At 42.1% G+C, this 20,952-nt stretch overlaps 1 protein-coding gene across 3 annotated transcripts in view; it reads left to right on the plus strand.

Annotated features, from left to right (window-relative positions):
- The first annotated feature begins 15,155 nt into the window (after nt 1-15,155).
- LOC148009646 (HEAT repeat-containing protein) overlaps nt 15,156-20,952 on the plus strand; it is a 74,072-nt gene continuing 68,275 nt past the window's right edge. For all 3 annotated transcript variants that reach the window (XM_087673254.1, XM_087673253.1, XM_087673252.1), the window contains exons 1-4: nt 15,156-15,572; nt 18,519-18,674; nt 18,850-19,040; nt 20,737-20,841. In XM_087673254.1, coding sequence (XP_087529380.1) covers nt 15,374-15,572; nt 18,519-18,674; nt 18,850-19,040; nt 20,737-20,841 — 651 coding nt within the window. In that variant the 5' untranslated portion in view covers nt 15,156-15,373. The remainder of the gene's footprint in view (nt 15,573-18,518; nt 18,675-18,849; nt 19,041-20,736; nt 20,842-20,952) is intronic.

The raw sequence follows: 20,952 nt of genomic DNA on the forward strand, positions 1-20,952 counted from the left end.
GAACCAGTGTCCTCCTTCTGAACAAATGACTCATTCGTCTGTTTAGGTTGCTGAAAGGGTATCAGAGCTTTGTTTACTTCTGTGTGAGTGGTGATTTCTTCTGGATTTAGGGATTCATCTTCAGAGGATGCGTCCAGGAATGTCACATAGCACAGACCTTCTAGAAGCCGAGGCTTTGATGGCTCTAGCTTCTGTTGGGGCATCATCATCATCTTTTCTCTGGACTAAACAGTCAGGGCGACAGGTGAAAGGTGAGAAGGATTGAAGCTTGCATGCGAGCTATGGTGGGAGAGCAAGAGCAAGAAAGAGAGAGACAAGAAATGGGAACTCCAACAGTCACAATGTGTGACCGGGCCTTCCTTTATTTACTAATCACTAAAATGAATGTAAAGAATAAAGTGACGTGACGGGCGCTCGCCACTTGCAGTGTGCAGTGGCGGGTACTGTCAATGTAGTAATACACGGGGTGGCACGGCGAAGGCGTCTTTACCCAACAACCTCCCACTTAAAGGCGAATCTGCCCTAGTGAGAGAGAAAAGAAAAGAAAAAAGACAATACAACTGTACATAGGTACAAGGGATGAGGAAAGGCAACATCTCATCCAACGCCCATCAATCGCCTGAGGAAGGCAAAGCGCTCAGTAGTGAGGCTTTTTGTGAGTAGATCTGCAGGATTCTCGTCAGTGGAGATCTTGACAAGGTCAACAGACTTGTCCTCCACGACACCACGTATGAAGTGATACCTCACCTCAATGTGTTTCGTCTTCGCATGGAAGACCGGATTCTTAGCCAACTGAATGGCACTCATAGAATCCGAAATGCAGTGTAGGTATAGCATCAATCCCAAGGTCAGCAACTAGACAGCCTAGCCATATGGCCTCCTTGCAAGCCTCAGTGGCTGCAACATACTCGGCCTCAGTGGCTACCAAAGCTGTACACTTCTGAACCCGGGACATCCAAGAGACAGCACCTCCAGCATAGGTGAATACATAGCCAGAAGTGGACTTCCTACTATCTGCATGTCCTGCATAATCGGAGTCAGTGTACCCCACGACCCCTGTATCCTGGCTGCCATAGCAAATACACATATCTGTTGTGCCCTTCAGGTACCTCATGATACCCTTCACGGCATCCCAATGTTTCCTGCCAGGTGTAGCCATATAGCGTGCCACAACACCAACTGCAAAGGCAATATCTGGACAAGTGGCTATCATGGCATACATCAAACTGCCCACGACTGAAGCATAAGGGATCTGGGCCATCTCGGCCCTCTGCTCATCTGTCTGCGAACAATCGTCCTGTGATATCTTCACATAAGAAGGCAATGGACAACCAATAGGCTTTACGTCCTGCATGCGGAAGCGCTCAAGGACTTTATGAATATACTCCCTCTGTGACAAGTAGAGGAGTCCCTTATGCCTGTCGTGTCTAATGCGTATACCAAGGATGTAAGAGGCCTGTCCCAAATCCTTCATCTCAAAGCTCTTCTTCAGCTGAGATTTAAGAGCATCTAGCTCATCATGAGCTTTCCCTGCTATCAGCATATCATCCACATAGAGTACCAAAATAAGCAATGAATCATCACGGGCTTTCTTCGTGTAAAGACACGGATCCATAGCACTCCTGCTATAGCCCTGTGACTGCATAAAGGCATCAAACTTATGATACCATTCCCTAGGTACCTGCTTCAAGCCATAAAGACTTTTCTTCAACTTGCACACTAGGTGCTCCCTGCCAGATTCTGCAAAGCCCTTAGGCTGCTCCATATAGATCTCATCATGCAAGTCCCCATGTAAGAAAGCCATCTTGACATCCATCTGATATAGATCTAAGTCAAGCTGAGCAACCAAAGTCAAGACCAAGCGCAAGGTGGTCATCTTAACCACTAGAGAAAAGACTTCATCAAAGTCTACACCATGCTCCTGCTTAAAACCCTTTGCTACCAGTCTAGCCTTGTATGACAGCTTGGGGTGTCCAGGGGTACTTTTCAGCTTGTACACCCACTTGCATGGCAAAGCTTTCTTGCCCTTAGGCAAGGCAACCAAATCCCAAGTCTCATTCTTATGCAAGGAGTCGATCTCAGACTGCGTAGCCCTCTCCCAGGAGTGACTGTCACCCCCTGCGCATAGCCTCATCATAAGTAAAAGGCTCTCCTACATCTGTAACCAAAACATAATGCATAGAGGGCTGAAATCTATCAGGTGGACGTCTGTCTCTAGCAGATCGTCTCATTGTAGGCTCTGCTGCCTGCCCAGTTGCCTGGCCAACACCCCGACCATAAGTATCTGCTGCAGCTGTAGGCTGTCCAACTGGTTGTGCAGGAGCTCTAGGCTCCTCCTGAAAGATCACTCTGTGGATCTCAACCACCTTCTCAGGCTACCTGTGCATCTTGTCTTCATGGAAGACTATATCATGGCTGCGTACTATTTTCTGCACGTGCGGATCCCATAGGCGATAGCCCATCTCTCCTGAATCACCATAACCAAGAAAGATTCATTTAATGCTCTTTGGATCCAACTTACTCCTCTTGTTCTTGGGCACATGGCAGAATGCCTTACATCCAAAGACACAGAGATGTGCATAAGAGGGTGGCTTACCAGCCCAAACTTCCTCTGCAACCTGGAAATTTAATCCACTTGAAGGCGATCGGTTTATGACATGCACTACCGTACTAATTTCATCATCCCAAAAGCTCTGTGGTAGGCCTGCATGGCTAAGCATAGAGCGGACACGCTCCTGAATAGTCTTGTTCATGCGCTCAGCCAAACCATTCTGGGGTGGGGTGTAAGGGGCGGTCAACTGACGCTTAATACCCCTGTCATCACAAAACTGCTCAAAAGCACCTGAGACATATTCTCCCCCATTGTCAGTCCTAAGGCATTTCAGCCTATACCCAGTCTGGTTCTCAACAAGAGCAAGCCAACGCTGAAAGACTACCAAGACATCGGACTTTTGCTTTATGGGATAAGCCCACATTTTCCTAGAAAAATCATCAATGAAGGTAACAAAGTACTTCGCGCCACCCATAGACATACACGGCATGGGCCCACAAACATCTGAATGCACCAAAGCCAAGGGCTTACTCATGCATGGCCTACCCGATTTCTTATGCGTAGACCTATTCTGCTTACCATAAAGACAATGATCACACGAGTCAAAATGTGCATAGTCCAAAGGCGGAGGATACTGCAAACGAGATAACATTTTCATTCCCTTCAAAGACATATGCCCCAAACGGGCATGCCAAAGTGATACATGTGGGATAGAGCCCACTGCCAAGACATGGTCTATAGAAGACCCAGATACAACAAGAGGATAGAGGCTACCAGCCTTGGCACCTCTAGCAAGCACAAGTCTGCCTCTGGTAATCTTCCAAGCAGAATCCCCAAAACAGACATGAAACCCTGCATCATCCAACTGTCCTGCAGACATAAGACTGCGTGTAAGCGCAGGTACATGACGTACATCTCCAAGTCTGACTGATCCAGATACAGTACGGTAAGAGTGAAACCACTCACGGTAAGGCGTCACATGGAAGGACGCACCTGAATCCAATAACTAGCACTGTGCATACATACTAGGTGTCTCAGTCAAGTGTGAGGCATCAGAAGAACTAGCTGCAAGTATGAACTCATCACTACCATCGGAATCCTCGGTCTGCGTGACATTAATTTCCTCAATCTTGACGCTGGACTTCGCAGGTACTATGCTGCGATCAGAGGACTTCTCTTGCACTTTCTCTTTCCCCTTATCCTTGCACTTCTCATTGCGCAACTCATGACACATTGGTCTGATATGGCTCTTTTTCCCACAATGATGACAAGTGACATTAGGGTTGCACCCACGAGACTTACTACGCGACTTTCCACGAGATTTAGACCGACCCTTCTGCGAGTCACAGCCACGGCCATGACCACGATCATTCCTGTCATTCCTGCCTCTAACTGTCAAAGCATGTGAAACACGAGAGGCATCCAAGTTTTTGCGATTAACCTCTTCCTGCAGAAGAGCGCTCTCAACATCATTCAGTTTCAGAGTAGCACTAGAGGCACATAGGGTAGTGCAGAATACATCCCATGACTCATTCAGAGTCCCAAGCAAGAAAAGAGAAGTTACTTCCTCTCCAAAGGTGATATCTTGCAAAGTCAGGTTCTTCAGTATAGCATGGAACTGGCTCAAGTGAGCAGACATAGTCGCATTATCCTTCATACGCAGATCCATAAGCTGCTTCAACCAGTACATCTGACTCGCCGGACTTTTCTTATCATAAAGATTCTTGATCTTATTCCATAGATCCCATGCACTCTGTGCTTCCTCAAATACATTATAATGTACCTGTTCAGTGAGAGACAATACAATCGTGGACTTGCATAGCTCATCAAGTTCAAGCCAGTCGTCATTGTCCATAGTTTCAGGTTGCTCCCCGCTCAATCGAAGTGGCTTAATCTGAGATTTCTGCACCACCACCTGCCAAATTTGACTCTTTCAATAAGAGTAGTTGGTATCATCCAACTTTGTGATGTTAAATATGGCATTATCAGTCGAAGAGGACGCCATAATGCAGGCTGAAAATGCACAAACAATGTAAAACTACTGGCTGTTTTACTATAGAAAATGCCCAAAATCCACTGAAATGAGCTCCAAATGGCGAGAAAAGTGTGCCAAAAGATGTTGCCCACTTAGTACTAGGTGCGATACACCAAATCAGGATATTTCAGCATTAAAAATACTACTCAGTCCACCAATAAATGCTTGCTGTAATAAATTTCAAAACTGCAATAATGAGAGCAAACTGTCCCAAAACTAGATTTAATGTCAACTAAACAATGCTAGGTCCAAAGCCAGCATAAAGAGGACAAAGCAAAGCCAAATGACAGTGAAAATACATGAGCATAACACCGAGAGATGTCAAATAGCATCTGCCAGTAAGAGGCACACCCCCAGACAATCTAGGCAAAATGTACCTACAACTGCCAAAACCTGACACAAATAGGTGTCTACTCAAAAGAAAGCGGATCCAAAACTGAGACTCAACTCATAAGCATCCTGTGAACCAAGACATATACTCAATGCAACATCCAATTGTCGGAGTATAATCCCAAAGTCTCAATACATCTGTAACTGCTCAATGACATAGACTGCTCCAATAGCATGTAATCCCTGCTCAAGGTCAAGTAAGCATGCAAGATGCTCCCACTGGCACAAAAGGCGTACAAATGAGCTCAAGGGCTCAAGCAACCCAAGACAAAGTACCAATGACAAGTGACCAAGTCAATGCGTCATATGCATCCCAAGAGCATGACATACATGAAGCAACTGATGGAAGCAACCAACGAGCAATACATAATTCCAAAATAAGATCTCTATCAACTCAATGACATCCGATAGCAACCAAGTAAATGATCAAACTAGAAATGCTCAAATACATCCAAGGCAAAGCTCCCAATATCGGTAAAGCATAGACGAACCAAGAGGCATATATCACGAACCAAAGCATGTAATGTATGAAGCCTAACTGTCAAGCATAGACATGAGGCATAAGCGGTCCAAGAGCACGCCAAGTCAGTCCAAATGCCAGTGAATACCAACCAAGACGGAGCTTATGCGTAGCTCAAATACATTCCATAGATTCAAACATGAGCTCAAAGTCGTCCCCAAATGTCAGATACATGATGGCAAATCCCAAAGCATACATCCGGTACCAATAGGTAAGTGACAAAGCATCCAAAGTACCTTCATCCCACTGTTATTATAGCCAAGTTTGACTGTCAAAACTGAGAAATTTCAGCCAATATTTCAGGCCAAAATCATGGCATAATCATGTGCATACATTCCCAAGGCACTAGGCATCATGTAGGCTGCATACGGGCATCAAACAAGGTAACCGGAGTAGAGTATAAGCATCAAATGCCAATGCCAAGTGTGGCTGCCCTATTTCCAGCACTGTATAACAATAAATGACAGTCCCAAATCAGCCAATATTTCAAGCCAAAATCATGGCATAATCATATGCATACATTCTCAAGGCACTAGGCATCATGTAGGCTGCATACGGGCATCAAACAAGGTAACCAGAGTAGAGTATAAGCATCAAATGCCAATGCCAAGTGTGGCTGCCCTATTTCTAGCACTGTATAACAGTAAATGACAGTCCCAAATCAGAGAATGTCAGCCCCAAAGCTTCAATGCCAATCACAAGGCCTAAAGAGGCTTTCAAAGTAGCTCAAATGCCTTCTAGAAACCATTGTTTAAGTGCTCATTTAGGAGCCAAGGCATATAGGCTGAAAACTTGATGAGTAGGCACACAGAAATCTGGCGCAAATTTAGCGTAGGCTGTCCTGGGAAGTGGCTGCTCCATGTGGCAATCTTGGTGTGGATGGGAGGCTCAAAGAGGCCCCAAAGAGAGCATACAACAAAGCCATGAATGCCCAAAGCAAAGGGCAAGGGAGATATGGAGCTTTGAAGCTTCAAATGATGGCTGCCCCTCTTCTTCCACCTGTTTAAAACTGAGAACTGAAGTAAAACCCTTCAAACTCTGATGCAGTACCTCAAGGGCAAGGCCCTCAAGAAGCCCAACAATGCCGGGAGGGAGCTCGGGAAGCCGGGGAGTGTCGGAAGCTCGGGAGATCGGCTATGGCTGCCGGGATGGAGACCCAATGCGTGAAAGGAGTCAATGCAAAGGTAGAGAAGCACCGAGTCGAGCTCGAGCAAGAGGAAGCCAAGCTCTGATACCAGTTGAAAGGTGAGAAGGATCGAAGCTTGCACGCGAGCTATGGCGAGAGAGCAAGAGCAAGAAAGAGAGAGACAAGAAATGGGAACTCCAACAGTCACAATGTGTGACCGGGCCTTCCTTTATTTACTAATCACTAAAATGAATGTAAAGAATAAAGTGACGTGACGGGCGCCCGCCACCTGTAGTGTGTAGTGGCGGGTACTGTTAGTGTAGTAATACACGGGGTGGCATGGCGGAGGCGCCTTTACCCCAACAATAGGAGCCATTGGTGAACTTAATTTTTATGCTTCTAATCCATTGCTTATACAGATTCTGCATACTTTGTGGTCCATTGGTCAACCCAAATAGAACCATGGTCATTCCATCCAATACCCTGAGATCTTCGGCCTCTGAGGTCTCTGTAGGGACATCAACAAGATCATCCGCTATCAGAGGGAATTCTTCATCTGCACTTTCATAATCTGCTTCATTTTCTTCCTCATCATTTTCATCCTCTTTCTCTGGAGGCTCTGTCTCTGCTTCTGTAGAGGCTTTGTAAGAGAAGAACAGATCTTCTGCCTCAGCATCTGCTTCTACTTCTATCATTTTCTCTGACTCTGCTTCTGTCTCTGGCTCTAGCTCTCACTCTGTGTCTGTTGTTGTCTCTATATCTGCTCTGTATCTGTTCTGCCTGTGCTCTGTAATTGTAATGTCTCTGTTCTGCCTCTGCTCTGTAACTATAATGTCTATGTACTGTCTCTGCTTTGTATCTGCTCTGTAGCTGTATTGTCTCTGCTCGGTTTCTACGGCTGTCATGTAACAGGGAGAACAATACATCCATGCTTCTATTTCACTGTCAGAGATAATTTCAGAAGTTAATTCTAGTTGAGGCAAGAGGTATTCTCCCGTGGACAAGGATTTTACTTCCCTTGACAATTGGCTTACAGTGCCCACTGTTAGGGATTGTGCTTATGTTTTCTTAGGAAAGATCTGCTTGACAGCCTCTTCATCTCCTAATATACCATCTATTACCTCATTGGAGGAGTCAGTTATGACTTCGATGGATGTGGATCCATTGCCTTTTTGCGATCCATACAGCTTTAACATCGCTTTGTTGGGTCCTTTGCCTAGGGTTAGGGTTCCTTTGAACCAGTTCGTCCTGGCTCTTACTTCAAAAAGCCAAGGTCTTCCCAGTGCAGAGGGTAGGAGGTCCCATAAGAATTTGGTTTGACCACTAGATATGTCAGCCAATAATCTCTTCCTGCAAGGGTTGTTTTTACGTATGGGAGGATGCGGTTTGACTCTGCTTTGGTCTGCCAATCTGATAAGCCACTGTGTAGGTTGAATTCCTTGCAACCCTAAGTCCTTCATTGTCACATCCGTCATTATGTTTATTGATGATCCTCCATCAATCAATGCATCTGAAATGAAGCATCCTTCTATCCATACACTAATCTCTGGGGTTCCAGGATCTAGGAAGGCATTAGCCAAATCTACTTCCTTTACAGGCTCTGGGGCCTTATTAGTCTTGGTTGCTGTTGAAGGAGCGATCCTTAGTCCACGTCTTCTTGTCAAGATGCTTTTGAATTTCTTTTGGCACCTGGGAGATAGCATCAGCAACTGTCGGAATGTTAGGTTTGGTTTAAAAGTATCTAGGTCTTTGACCAAGTCATAATCTTTGATAGTATCCATAGGTTTCTCCAGCCTGTTGGGGAATGGGACTACACCCATTTTTATTTTTCATTTTCCTTCTAATAATTGCAGCATCGACACTTCTTCTATTTTTGGAGGTGCTTCTATATCTTCTATCTCCTAGGCCTCTGGTCATGTCTCTGGGACTATCTCTGTAACTCTCTCTGTAACTCTTTGTAGCACTACAGTGCTCTGTACTGCACTGTTCTGTTCTGTACTGCTCTGTCCCTCTGTTGGGCAGGTTGAACTTCATAGTCTTGGCAGGAGAATTATTTTCGTTCTAAACAATTGGTTCCTTCTTCTTGGTGCAGGTGACAGCAGCAACTTCCAACTCTATCAAATTGGAAGCAAGCTCTTGTACTTTCTGTTGGCTATCAATGGCGTTGGCCTTTACAAGGGCTGGACTTGGATAGTCCTTTGCAGTGTGGCCTTCACCTTTGCATCGGTTGTATAAGGGCTTGTAATCCATAGATCGTCTAGGATTTGGACAATTCGGGGAGATATGTCCCTTTTCTCCACACCTATAACATTCCACCTCTGATCTCTAACCACCGCCAACTGTCGTCCTCTGTAACTTTGAGAGGGAAACCTCCTTGGACTGAAATTAGGACCAAATTCCCTAGGCTTTGGTCCAATATCCCGTGTTGTCATTTTGGATTCTAGCAAGTTGAATCTTACATTTTCATCCTTCTGTCTTCGTTCATGCATCTCTTTCAGAGAGTAAATATCTTTTGTATGGTTCTTCCGCAAATAGTAGGAACAGAAGGCTCTAGGAATGGTTGGTTTTCGAGTACATTCAATGGCTAAATGTCGCGCTTGATGACACTATCCGCACCATGTATTAGAACGCATCACATCTCTTCCAGCTCCCACAGGAGTGGATATATTTGCAGTATTCACCTTCAGCGTCTGTAGCTGCTCTATAATCACATCCAGAAGCTCTTTCTCGATACTTGCAACTGAGTTGGATAAGTAGTCCTTCAGATTTTCACCTCCTGAAGTACTTGTAGTGGGATTTTGGGAAGCGTCTGTAATTACTGCGTACACTGGTTGGGTTGTTCCAGAAGGTCCTTTGTTCTGGCTCTGATTCAATGCTCATGTTGAGACTTGGGGTTGTTGATTCCAGTTGGTAGGATTCCACTGTTGTTGAGTTGCCATTGGAGGAACTGTTTGAGGCCATTGTTGTTGTGGTTGAACCATCATTTGAGGCACTATCATCTACGGTGACCACACTGGGTTAGGTGCATTATACTGTAGTACTGTTTGCATCTGGGGAAGGGGTAGGGAATTGTCCATGGGACTGTATTTGGTGGGTATATCATTCCAGGCATAGAAGGAGGTAAGACTCCTCTTCCTGGAGTCATTGACAGTCTTGCTTCAACTTCGTCATACAATCTTGCACCTTCCACTGCAGCTTGCAGATTGACTGGTCTTCTCAATTCTATGAACTTGCGAACTTCTGGTTGTAGGCCTCTAAGGAATGCTCCTTTCTGGATTCCTTCGTCCAAATGATGGTTAGTCCATCTCTTCATGATGGATTCCATTCGGGAGACATAAGCTTCTACTCTTTCTCCAGAGGACTGACTTAGATTCATAAACTCCTCTCACATCCGCTCTTCAAAACCTTCACACCTGAATTTAGTAAGGAAGGCCAACTTCATGTTGTCCCATGTGCCAAAAGTTCCTACTACTTGTCTCTCATACCACTGAAACGCTGCACCCTTGAAAGTGGTGGGGAATATTGCTAACCAATGCTCAGGGGTTCTGGCATTGTTAGCCACACATGCTACCATAAATTCTGCTACATGAAGATTAGGGTCTTCATTGTACTCTCCCTTAAAAACTGGCAATGGGACTACATTTGCTCGCCTGTCATCAATATTTTCGGGATGAATCTAACTAGGAAGGGGACCTTGAGTCGCCATGGGGACTTCTATAAAGAGTGCTTTTAGGGCGTCAAAGGAGGCTTCTGCTACGAGCTCGTTCAAAGCTTTGATTTTTGCCTTCTCTCTTCTCACGTACCTCTGGACTCGTTCTAACACTTGCCTTTTTATTGCGTCATTCATCAGAGGATTGGCTCCAACCAGTTGGTCTGTACTCAACATGATAGTATCAGAGAGGGCTTCAGTCTCTGAGGGATTCTCTGGCCAACATCTCCTCTACTTCCTGCTTTTCAACATCTCTGAATTCAGCTTTCAAGCCACTACAGAGGGGAAGATATTCCATTCTGAAAGTATCAAAACTCATTCTTCTTAGGATTGTTGTTGTGTCATTATAATAATGCCAGCTTCTGAGGGTTTCAACAGTGTATGTTGTGAAAAACACTCTTGTCTACCAACTTCCAGTGGGTTGCTAATTGGACAAATAGAGTGCACCAAGCATCCCACGTATCTTGCTATTGAGCATCCATGAACAAGTTCCAACTCTTTTCCTTCTTGTCTTCATGAACCTCCACAGACCACCACTCCTGAAACTTCTTCACGATCTCCCACTTGGTTATGTCTGGAAACTTCTCAACGAATGCCAAATCTTCCATGGATGGTCATTCTCTCTGTTTCCGCTCTTCAGTTTGTTCCCAAATAGTTTGCCACCAAGATGCAAAGTTCTACTACTTCAACAGGAAGAGGAAACAGTCCACCACATAGAGCATGCATCATGATGGTGATATGTTTCCGCCATTGTGGGATGAACTTCTTGTGGAAAGTGGCTTTGATAACGAAAATCTCCAACTCTTTAGTGGAAGAAGGAACTTTGCAAACATTGACTTTTCTCTTTGTAACAATGCCATTTCCTTCATTTTCAGCCTATTCTGATGCTTGTTGATGGCAAGTTTCCTCGGCTGTGCACCAAAAACATGAAGCCCCAAGATGAACACCAAGGAAAAAGGGATTCTACTACAAGAAAATCTATCTTGTAACATCAACAAGCTTTTATTTCATTCTTTTGATGACCAAAACAAAGAAAATAGCAATTCTTCACGTAGCATCATAGTAGATATCTCCCACAGATTTGATAGAATCAACCATAATCTTCAACATCTTCATAGAATCCATCAATAGAACAAAGAACGCAAAGGAATACACCATCTTTGAATGGAAATCAATCACATATTATTCATTTTCAATGTCTTCATAGTTTTCTCTCTCAATCTCTCATATACAGTTACACTGTTTTGATAGAATTGGCTATCTCTGGCTCTCTCTCTCTATCTTCATCAATAGTACATATGCCTTCATTGAGGCCCGAGTCTCCCATTGGATGAGTAAGCCATATATCTTCTTTCCATATTTCTATGGCTACAATATACTTAGCTTTGTTGGTATATAATGGCACATATATTTGCAAATGAGGCATCCATGAGATTGCACTACTATACATGGCAAAAAATATATATTATATGGTTGACTTTCTATTGTCAACATTTCTTGCATAGATTGCATTTGTGTATCCAAGTACACCACTACTACTCCTCCCAAAGCATATACACATATCTCTTGCACCACTTAAGTGCCTCAGGATGCATTTCATTGCTTCCCAATTCTTCTTGCCAAGATTTGACATGTGCATGCTCATTACTCCCACCGCAAAAGCAATCTCCAAGTAAGTGGCAACAATCACAACATGCATGAGATAGCCCACACATGATGAACAGGGAACCTTGACCATTTTAATCCTCCCCCCCCCCCCCCCCCCCCCCCCCCAATACTAAAATGCTACAACACTTTGTTGACATAATCTTTTTGGAGTAAATAGAGTCTCTTTGCTCTATCCTTGATTATGTACATGCAAAGAATATAATTTGCATATCCCAAATCCTTCATTTAGTAGGTTTCCATTAACCTTTTCTTCAAGGCATCAATCTCATATTTATTTTTCCCATCTATCAACATAACATCCATAGAAAGGATCAAAACTATGAAGTTGCCATTTTCAACATTTCTAGTGTATAAGCACCGGTCTACTATCTCAATTATCTTGTAGCCATGCAAGTGCATAAAGGCATCAAACTTCATGTGGAGCCTACTTTAATCCATAAAGACAATTTTTAAACTCATGAATAATATTTTCTTTGCCATGTTCTACAAAATCACTTGGCTACTACATGTAGATCTCATCATGAAGGTCTCCATGCAGAAATGTTGTATTGATATCCAATTATAGAAGATCCATGTCATCCTTAGCCACCAAAGCAAGCATAGTTCAAAGAGTAGCCAATTTCACCATAGGCAAAAAGATTTGGGTGAGATTATTACCAAGTGTAGTGAGTTTCCTTATTATCTCATGTGCTTTAGAGAATTTTTTGAACTCATGAGAGAAATATTATTCACCATTATTAGTTTTAAGACACTCAAGTCTCTTGCGAGACTAAATTTTTGCAAGTGCCAAAATTTTCTAAAAACAAGATGAAGCCTCATCTTTCCTATCTATAATGAAAGGCCGCACTTTTCTAGTTGCATTGTCAATGAATGTGATAAAATAGGGATGCCCCCTATAAACATTATAGGCATAGGCCCACATATATCATTGTGTACTGAGTCAAATGCTCACTTCTTTTTATGTGCACTAAGTTAAATGACTCCTTTTTTGTTCAAGTTTTTCCTATGAGTTGCACACGCATACCTTCCATACCTATAATGCTTCCAAATAGAAAGATTAGTAAAATCAAGAGAAGGCAAGTAACCAAAATGAGATAATATTTTAATTCCTTATTTGGATATATATCCCAATCGAGGATGCCAGAAAGATATATTAGGTTGCTTGATTACTTCAATTATATGATTTTTGATAAAAATATATGAAGGGGATACAAAGTGTCACATTTAGCTCCTTTAGCAACAACAAATGATCCCTTGTGGACTTTTCATGAGTGACTTCTAAAAGTAGTAGAGTATTCCAAGTCATCTGGTTAGCCATTAGATATCAAGCTCTTAGTAAGCTTAGGCACATTGCATATGTTTCAAAGAGTAAGCTCTTACTTCCAGATATTATATAGTTCCTTACTCATTACAAATGATGAAGCCATTTGTGCAAAACAATAACCAATTGTCAAGCAACAACAATAAGAAAATCAACAAACAAAACCATTAAACTCGTAGAATTTCTATAATACTTGCTTCATATAACTAGAACTAAGAGATGATAGAAAATGAACCATTGCTTAGCAATAATGCATATATCACTATCCAAACATTGTAAATTTCATTGTATTATTGCATTAACACTTCCTCACCAATAGAGTAGCATAACAACATCCAACTATTCAAAAGTACATCAAAGGACTGATCTCCCTTAAACCATTGCAATACATCAAAGAATAGTGTTCTTATTCATTCACAAGTAAATATGCATGGACAATATTACAATATATGTAGCTTAAGAATTGCTATAATGTATACATCAAAGTCTCTACTTCATTATGCATGGACAATATGACAATATATGTAGCTCAAGAATTGCTACAACATATATATCAAAGTCTCTACTTCAATAGCACTTGTTGTATATAATAGCAGCTAGTTTGCCAGCGGTTACCAATGCTTAGTAACCTATAACCTATTTTGTAGGTTCTAAACACCATGTACAAAATTATAGAAAAAGATGACACAACTTGTGCAACATTTGCAGGTAAAGAATGGAATCAGAGATAGCCTTAGATTGAAAAACAGAGCAAACAGAGCCCTTATGGGCCGACCCTAAGAATTTATCAATATCTTAATACATGTTGAATCTCATCCAAAATAGAGATCGTGAAGATTTCTGTTGGCATCGTTGGCTTGAGACTCCCATGGTCAACTTTGATACCAATTGTTGGAGCTACAAGGAGAATGGAGATTGCACACACACATACAAAAGACACTCACAGAGAGAGAGAGAGAGAGAGAGAGAGAGAGAGAGAGAGAGAGAGAGAGAGAGAGAGAGAGAGAGAGAGAGAGAGAGAGAGAGAGAGAGAGAGAGAGAGAGAGAGAAGATACTATGTTTATGGCGCCTTTAATCACTCTCTCGTGAGAAACAACTTATTGTCTTACTTACCACTCAAAGGATAAACAATGAGTGAGTGAGTGAGTGAGTGTGTGAGTGTGTGTGAGTGTGTGTAGTTAGGGTTGGTGAGTAAGATAAGCGGCTAGCCACATTGGTCTTTAGCCAATCATTGGGTCGAGTCTTTAATGTGTATAATGTGCATTACATGTGCCCTAACTTGCATATGCATGCAAGTGTGTCAACTAACTAGTATGTTTATGTGATGTAGTGTCATCAAATTGAACGGATCCTAAGAATGGGATGGAAGAGGAATTGCATTAGATTCGTGTTTGCTCCCAAACATGATGATATACCTAGTTGGTGCCATGAGCGATAGAATTGTGCGATATGCTAGGGTGACTTGATGTGTGCTCTTATGGTCTTGTGAGTGTTGTAGCTAGTGTATCAATAACTATGGGTGTAAGGATTCGACTGATGCGTGGGAAGCTCAATGAAGGCCAATACATATTTCGTGCACTGTCTACGTAGGAGAAAAAGTGTTAGATTGAATTTTTTAAAAACTTCGCCTCCAACCGCAAGGACCAAAGGGTTGCTTGGAGCTGCATCACAACCAGCCCTAGTACCCTAACTCTCAAGTGGTTCATATTCAATTGATACAAAAACACTTTAACATCTAGAATAATTAAAAATTCACACAAAAAAAATTGTTAAAAAAGGACCACCCAAAAATCTTACTTGTAAGTTGTGAGGAGAAAAAAAGAATGAAAGGGAAAAAACTCACCAAATAGAAAGTACATTTTCAACTTCCAAAGCTTCTCGTGTGATGATGAATTGGGTGGCGAGCTCGTATGTAGATCTGCGCTGATCCATGGCGAACATACAGATTCGTATCAGGACCCAGCAGGATACAGACATGCACTTCACAGTCAATGCTCACCTTTGAAAGAAGGAGAACAAGGAGGAGAAGAGGAGGCGGCATCATATCGGCAAAATGGAAGCCGAGAATGCGTCCTTGTGCAACGTGGTCATCAAATACCTGGTGGACGAGCGCTACCTCCTCACGGCGTTTGAGCTGATGCACGAGCTCATCGAGGACGGCCATGCCGACAGAGCTACGCGCCTCCAGCAAATATTCTCCGACGCAGATGCCTTCCCTCCCGATGAGATGCTCCGTTTGCAGAACCTTCAAGGTGCCCCGGACACCATTCTTTACCATTTTTGACCAATTCATAGATGCAGTTTTTCATTCAACTTGAATGTGCAATATTTTTCTGTGAAATTTGCTAGGAACTTCAATATACATCGCACGATTCTTTCCATTTCGAGCAATTGATTAATTATTTATTTTCAATTTAAATTGTCGACTATCCCCCGTCTTTCATTTAACTGGAATTTTGCAAAATTTTCCGTGAACTTTGCCTGAGACTTCACGGTGCATTGCTTTTCTTTCCATTTTGAGCAACTCATCAATTATTTAGTTTCAATTTAAACTGTCGAATATCTCTTGTTGTTTTTTTCGAGTAATACTAGCCTTCAAGGTACCCCTCATATTCGTTGTCACTATCATCATTTATGAAACACACTTTTTCAAGTTGAACAGTATATCCATGGTGCATTCTGTTGCAAGACCTATCTGGTTAAAATATCATTTGAGTATGCACTGACCACTTTGATATATGCATTACCCATTGAAGAGTCTAGATTAGTCATTAACTTCTCTAATCGTATTGCTTCCATTTTGCTCTTTTCTTTCCCTCAAGAAAAAGAGTGGCTAATTATAATAGTCAAGAAACCCAGGGATAAGAAAAAAGTTCTACAACATGGCAAGAGAAAAAAGGGGGGTGCTATCGCAAGTCTATATGGCCATTTCTGAGGGTGGCCCTCGAGCAATAGGAGCAAAAAGCCAAGAAGGAGGGGTCTAGATGTTCTAGAATGTGCCATCCTATGGAGTGAAGAACAAGAGATTTTGTTCCATTGCTTGTTGAGGAAATGCCATAGAGATGGCATTGGAAGCCTCCAAAAGTTGATCCCATTGCCTTGTTACATGGTAACCCTTTTTTGGGAAGGCATTTATACTCTCCAAGGAGAATTGCTTAGGATAGGTGGATCATTGTTTAATAAACTAATGCTATGACTTTGAGGCAGCTTTACTGACTGCGTGCCTTGGAGATCAAATTCAAGTCTTAGAGGTTTGTATGGGAGAGTGGGACTTACCCGAAGGAGGTATGGGGCTGGGTGCACATTGCTATAGGCCATTCCTTTAGTAAGAGAGTTCTACGTGAGAGCTTGTCAATGTAGAGAGCTCTAGGAATTGGTCATCGAGGAGATGGTCCACTTCCTAGTTTCCCATTCATCGAGTGGGATTTGATGCAGCTTTTTAAGATTAGGTTGGGTAGATTGGATGACCAGTTTAAAGATCGGCTGAGGATAGCAACTGAAATGCTTGTGCTATTGGCAAAAGATCTTTGGTTTATGCGCTTTTTGTACCCCTTAAAAAGAGGGCAGCAAAGGCAAGAAGATGAAATCGTCTTCAGCAAGATGCACCAAAGTAAGAGCCAATACAGTAGCATGATGTTCCAAATGTGGGTACTGAGCATAAGCAAAAGATGACAATGGGGCAATTGATGCATATGCAAGGCCAACTTTGAAGTGCCAATCCAATGCTTTTTGGATAGCAATGCGTGCATGCTGATGTGGGTCACCCGGGGTACTTTGGTGGTGGTCTAGCTTTCCAAGCAATGGCTGGTAATGCTTCAGCCATGGGGATGCAAGGATCAAATGTATATGGCATGCAGCCCACCTATGCATGGTATGCAAGGCCCAGTGTATATGTGTAATATAAAAATGTATCTAAAAATCATTAGAAATTTTGTTTCTCTGTTTCGACCTTGGGCTGAAACTCCAACTTGCAACTCCAAATCACATTTTCTGTTTCCCTATTTTTCAAATTCATGCCAACCAACTATGGCTGAAACAACATCATCCATTCTCAGCCATTTGTCTTCGCAGGGGAATGAATTCAAGGGTAATCTTCCTCCCTTGTTTCTCTTGGTTACATTGCCTGAATCATGGTATACATTTCGTATTGCTAAGTGTGTAAACATGTCTGCTGAAGGGCTAAAATTGTAGGATGTAGATGGTGCACTCTTGAATGAAGAGGTTAACAGAGAGAATGTTGATGCTTCTTGCACACCTCATGCTTTGACAGTTAGGCAATAACTGCTGCCCAAAATGCAGCTATGAAGAGGTCCATGTGGCAGACAGCAGTTCAGGCAGCTGCAGTCAGTAAAAAACACAGCTATGAAGAGGTCCACGTGGCAGGCAGTAGTTTAGTCAGCTGAAGTCAGTAAAAAACCACATTAGGAGTGATCAGGATGGCTGTGCAGAACTGCCAGATGGCTGGTGGCAGTAGAAACAGCAGGAAGCAACAGCTTCCACACCAGGGCAGCAGTTGAACTGAAGCTATCCGACCTTTGATCCAGGAGGCACTGCAGAGTATTTGCTCACTTTTCTAGGCTCAGACAGCCCTTTCACCTATGTATCAATATAAACCCTGGTGGACTGAAACTAATGTGGCTGACTAACATCTTTTTACATAAAGCCATCATTCACATCTAAGGACGTCTAATGTTTGCAGAAAACATGTTCTAGATTCAGGTTGACCAACTGTATGGCATGCGATTCCAGGGGTTCAATTTATTTTCCTGATTGAGAACCTGGGCAAGGAATTGGGAATGTGTATGACCAGTCACCAGCAGAGTCAGGTTTTCAAGCACAAAATTGTGTTGAAATTGCTGTGTGTTGTATTAAGCTTTGTTTTTGTCAAGGTTTCAAGCTTTGTACCGTATGTCTGTCAATCAGCACTTTAATGTACAATTGCAGCAAGGTGCAAAGTCTGTTATTAACCCAAATTGCAGCGTCTCTAGGTTTACACCATTAGCTTTAATGTGAAATGTGAGTGGTTAACTAGCTTCCACATCAAGCAGAGCAATCTTATCTTGTTGACATTGGGCAATGGTGCATTTATTGATAAGGCCACTAGGTAATCTTTGTGCTATGCTCTTGATGCTTGCAAACATGTGCATACAGGGAGCACACCTAATTCTGAGACAGGAAGGATTGGCTTCTTATTGCAGTTGTGAATCCTCAGCGAGTGGCAGAAGAGCGAGATGCTGCTGAAGAAAGAGCAACTATAATGGAGTATGAATTACGCCTTGCAAAGGAAGATGTGAAGAGGTTGGAAGAAAAGCTAGACATGCAGAGTGAAGTTAACCCAATGCCACAAGTCAATGGTAATAAATATTGAATGCTGATGGATATATAACCGTAATCTCTTAAGCTTGAGCTCATGATCCCACTTGCTAAGCTTTTGTAGTGTCTGCTGCAATGTTTGATAAATTTAATGTATATGCAATTCAGAAAGTATTTTGTATGGACATCTCATTGACATTGTTGTTGCTTGGCTAGACGAATTGGGCAATTCCACTGGTTTTGAAAACCAAAATGTAAAATCATACAGAAACGAAAAAGCACAGAAGGTTTTGGGTCCACTACGAGATCCTCTTCGAGAGAATGAAAGAAGGGCCCTGAATTGGGCAGTTAAGGAGTATCTTCTTGTGGCAGGATACAAGCTTACTGCAATGACTTTTTATGAAGAGGTGTGGTTGTTTCTATAAAACTTATAAGTTCTTCTGTTGTGGCTTCTCACATGCAACATTTTGGAATGATAAATTTAAAATATCTTTTGGAATGATAGGTTTAAGACATCAAATACTCGAGTAAAAATTGGGAACATGGTAGAGAAAAGCATATGGCACATAGGCAACTCGTGTTGGTGTGTGGATGTTTAGTTTGACATCCACCGGGGCAGTAGACATAATCATGGAGGTGGAAAGATTTTGTGTTAAGATAGTTCAAGAAAAATGGAAAGACAAGTATAAATTAAAGTGAGATTTATAAAATTTTGTCCACTAAAAATATACTGAAAGTCAGTTTTCTGCAAACACTGATAAAGCATATGTCAGTGTTTTGAAATGTGAAAACTGTAAGTTTTTTGGGACTTGGTAGACCGGGTCAAAGTAAACACAACTTGCAGAAGTGTGCACAATGCTTGGACCAGATCATTATAGCTGAGTCGATGTGTAATTTATTAATAGACTGGTCAAAGATTGCACAAATTTTGGAACTGTGCATATATTTTGGACAAAAGAGGGGAGATTCACTAGTGGCACTTCCAGATGTGAAGTTCAATACAGGACATTTGCATCCACAGTGGTTTTAGCTGATCTACATGTGGGACAACAGTTCGCCACATACATCTATATTGGTAGTAAGATTCGTTTGCAATTGCAAGAAATCTAATGTTCTATGCTTGTACAAAGCACATTGAGCAGCACTAAAATTATGTCAGGTAGAGGCAAAGGTCGGCTTGGTTTATGTGCCTTTACAAGACAATATGACAAACATAAAGGCTGAGAAGTTAATTGTCTGTGCAAGGCTTTGGGCTTGCTGCCATATGGGGAGTTGATCTGATATTTCCCTGTCCCCCATACACATCATGCACTCCAAAGAGGATCTATTATATATGTACTTCTAGACCCATCATAATGTGAGCATGTCCTATGAAATCTGCAGTTTTGACCTTCTACTTTAGTATTATGGTAACTGACCAAACTGCAACACATAGGAGAATCCTTTTCCACAGCTAAGCTGATTGAAATGTCTTTTTTATAACTGATAAAGAATGGAATTGAGTAAGTCTTAAAGAATATAGTGTTTGTCAAAAGATTTATCATCTAATTTGATGGGAAAAAGACTCAATGACTTTTCCTACTGTTGAAAATTGCAACGACGTTGAGCAAGTCTTAAAGAATATAGTGTTTTTAGCAACTAGTTTGATGGAAAAAGGACTCAATGATTCTGACTATTGTTGAAAATTTCAAAATTCTCTTGCAAAAATTTTGGATATGGATTCAAGTCTAAGGAAGAGAATGATGCCATAAATATCATTGTCAAAGATTCAGCAAGATGGCTTATTTGGTCCTGATGATGTTCAATGCGCAACAATGGGAAGAAGGAATTGTATATTAAGACCCATGGGTACCTAAGACCATTGTGAGTAGTGATTTCAAAACAAGTTTGAAGCCAAAATGCCTTCTGCTCATGATCTGCAAAGCATTGGACAAAGTGAGGTCTCAAAACTTCAGGGTTTAAATCTCTCATACAGGTGGATTGCATAAGTTTCTGCTGTTGGTGGGAGATCAGTGAAGGAGGGAGAGAATTGAGAAGGGAGGCGAAGCTTTTAGAGTTTTATCTCGTCCTGGTTGGTTTCATTCATGGGATTGTTGCTTGCAGGTCGGTGAGGACTTCAATACTCCTCAGGCTGGACCAATGCATGTCCCTGATGCATTACGGCGGTACTATCATCAATATCTAGCAGCATCTCCAGAGGAGGTTGAGGTAATGTATACACATCTGCTGGCACGATTTCTCTTGCTGAAACTTCAGTGACAAATAGTTTCCAAGAACTTTCCTAGAACACAAATAGATTATGGTTTTGTAATTTGGCTT

Source organism: Lygodium microphyllum, chromosome 30 (assembly GCF_053477565.2).
Source record: "Lygodium microphyllum isolate KBCC chromosome 30, Lygodium_microphyllum_v1.1.10, whole genome shotgun sequence".
NCBI classification, from domain to species: Eukaryota; Viridiplantae; Streptophyta; class Polypodiopsida; order Schizaeales; family Lygodiaceae; genus Lygodium; species Lygodium microphyllum.